This window comes from Vombatus ursinus, unplaced genomic scaffold (assembly GCF_900497805.2).
Source record: "Vombatus ursinus unplaced genomic scaffold, bare-nosed wombat genome assembly UNPS02014867.1, whole genome shotgun sequence".
NCBI lineage: Eukaryota > Metazoa > Chordata > Mammalia > Diprotodontia > Vombatidae > Vombatus > Vombatus ursinus.
In genome coordinates this window covers 2,271,834-2,274,643 of record NW_020954645.1, presented here as the reverse complement: position 1 = coordinate 2,274,643, position 2,810 = coordinate 2,271,834, and the positions used below count along the sequence as shown (strand labels likewise).

Below are 2,810 nucleotides of genomic sequence, written 5' to 3'. Positions count from 1 at the left end.
AGCAGTAGTGGGGAATGTATCACTTATTCCACCGATGGCTTTCAAGGTGATCATGCCAGTATTTAGTAGGGACAATTTGTAATCCTATGCCAACTTGACTCTAAGATTTCTTGAGAACTTTTAATTACCATGGTTGGTCTACTAACTCAGTCCATGGTATTTGCAGAGTCCAGTTGTCGGAGATTTCTGGATTCCTTCCACGCCTTCATAGCTGCAAAACACACATAATTCCTGCTATACATCACCCTACCTGACATTCCCTTACTTTGCAAATCTCCTATCCTTATAACCCCAACCTTATAACCCTTCTTAGTATTAGTCTTGCCTTCCAAATCCATCTTGCATTACGAATGCCAGACTGATCTTTTCAAAAGACCACTCACATTAACCATGTTATCCATACTTGTACTTAGAAATTTAGATTTTTCTGCCTTTTTTCTCCATGATCAGCCCATATCCTCTCTTCCAGCAAAGTTGATATTCTTTTATATCTTTTACTCATTCTGGCTTCTCTCTTCTTCCCTATCATGTTCCCTCCCCACCCCTAAAACCTTCTCTTCCTACCCATCTAAAATGGCCCTTTCCTCTCTATATCCAAACTGCATCCAACTTCAGAGTCTGATTGAAGTCTAATTTTTTTCATGAAGCCTTCTCTAACTTTTCCAGAAATAGAATCAGAGTCAGTATTTAAATTTTTTTGTTCTTGAAGTGTGTTATGTTTAAATTCCTTAAGGACAGGGACCTTCTACATCTTTGGCTAATGTTTTCTTTGGTTTCTAGCACAGATCATGCCACATAAATCCTCAGTCAATAATTTGCTGATCAGTTATTTTCCCTCAACCTATAAAAAGTTGACTTTTTTGTAATCTAGTTTTTTGTTTTTGTTTTGTTTTATTTTTTCTATGCTAGGTGGATGGAGAACTTGAAGCACTTCTAGAAAACGGTGAAGGCCTTTCTGATAAAAACCAGGTGCTCAGTTTATCAAGGCTGATGGTTAGAATTGAGACTTTGGAACAGAAACTTACCTGTCTCAAACTCATACAGGTGATTATTTGATTTGATTTCTAGTCTAAAGTATGAACAGGAATATTTAATCAGTTACCTCAAGTCAAAATAAAGGGATTAATTCTTACGGGAGTAGGTGCATTTCTTCCTATTTTTGATATTTGTAAATGATTTTTTTTGAAGTGTGGATATATCAGAAATTTGTTGATTATAAAATAGCAATTATATCCAAGTAATATGTGTCTGGGACAGAACGTCTTAGGTTTTCCCAGGATTTAAAACCATGTGTTTATTCATTACACCATGCTGCCTCTTTCTTTTTGGACAGAATGACAAAATAAAATCTAAAGGAAAAAATTAATTTTGAGACATTTGCATTGTTTCAATTTATTGGTAGAGATGGTAAAATACCAACAATTAATTTCTTAGCCACTTAAAATCAAAGTTATTTTTACCTTCATATATTTCTTTATTTCAGTGTTTTATTTAGAATGCAGTTTTTCCCAAAGTGCATTTTTATGACATTATCATAATATTGTAACTTTTTATATCTAAATCATTTTTGTAGTATTGATTCTATGTGAAGTGACCGTGGTTTTGGCAGATAACAGTAGGAAGGTTCCTGTATGTTCTACTTTGACTTTTCCTTTTCTTTATTTTAAAGAACACTCAATCTCAGTCCTGCTTAAAGTCCTTCCTAGAATGCCATGGGCTATCTCTTCTGTGGATTTGGATGGCGGAACTAGGTGATGGTCGAGGAAACAATCAGAAACTACAGGAAGAGGTCAATAATTTTTATTTATTTAATATTTGACTCTCTTTTAGTTTTTTATAATAACTTTTATGGAGGTCTTTGCATGTGACACAATTTTGGTAATTTAACATCTCCATAATAATTAGGTGTGGAGGTAAGAATATAATCCATTATATACATTTGGGAGCATATGAAATACTATTTATTAATGATAAACTCATACATCAACTTTGCCAGCAATACAAAACCATAACATCTTATTTTTCTTGTGTAATAACTTTTCTTGCTAATACCCTACAAGTAAAGATTTTATATAATGAGGTCTTGTCAATCAGTGATTGGGAGGGCAAAGGGGGATTCTGTACCTATTATGTTTATTGGGATTGGAAATTTTTGGTGAGAGTATTTCCTCTACCAAAGTAGATTAGTACTTGTTTCAGCCTTTATAGCCTGGGGAAAATAAGAGGTTAAATGACTTGGACAGAATTATATAACTAAAATATGATAGATCTGGGACTTGAACCCAGGTGTTTCTAACTCCGGTGTTGGTTGTGTACCTACCATACCACATTTCTTATGAAAAATAGTACCATTATTCAATGAGGAATGTACTTTGGTTTCTGTATAAGGGGGAAAATATGGAAGCTCATATAACCTGATTTGGCTAGGAAACACTTTAGAGATTATCTAGTCCAAACCATTTAATTTTATACTGTAAGAAACTGAGGATTGGTAATGTAATTTGGCAAAAGTCACACAGCTAAGCCTGGAAACCAGTTCTTTTTCTTTCTGGGGTGGGAGAAGAAAAACATATATTTTGAAATTTTTCTTTTTTGAAGGCAAAGAGTTTGAGTTCATTGTATTGCATAGCACCTTAGTAAGAGATTAGATATTTTGGATGATCCCTTTAACTAGCTTGCATCCTTGTGTTTCAGTCTTGATAGATTTTTATAGTCCAGTTTTCCTTTCATTCTATAGGAAACTAATGCTGTATGTGTTATATACTTGAACTTCTGCATAAGCTAGTGGCAAAAAAAAAAAAAAAAAAAAA

At 33.7% G+C, this 2,810-nt stretch overlaps 1 protein-coding gene across 3 annotated transcripts in view; it reads left to right on the top strand.

Annotated features, from left to right (window-relative positions):
- The window catches only part of SETD2 (SET domain containing 2, histone lysine methyltransferase), a 142,714-nt gene that overhangs the window by 71,849 nt on the left and 68,055 nt on the right, over positions 1–2,810 (top strand). For all 3 annotated transcript variants that reach the window (XR_003567319.1, XR_003567320.1, XM_027842146.1), the window contains exons 10-11: positions 910–1,044; positions 1,670–1,789. Coding sequence is in view for 1 of the 3 variants with exons in the window: in XM_027842146.1 (XP_027697947.1) it covers positions 910–1,044; positions 1,670–1,789 (255 nt within the window). In the remaining 2 variants the exon portion in view is untranslated. The remainder of the gene's footprint in view (positions 1–909; positions 1,045–1,669; positions 1,790–2,810) is intronic.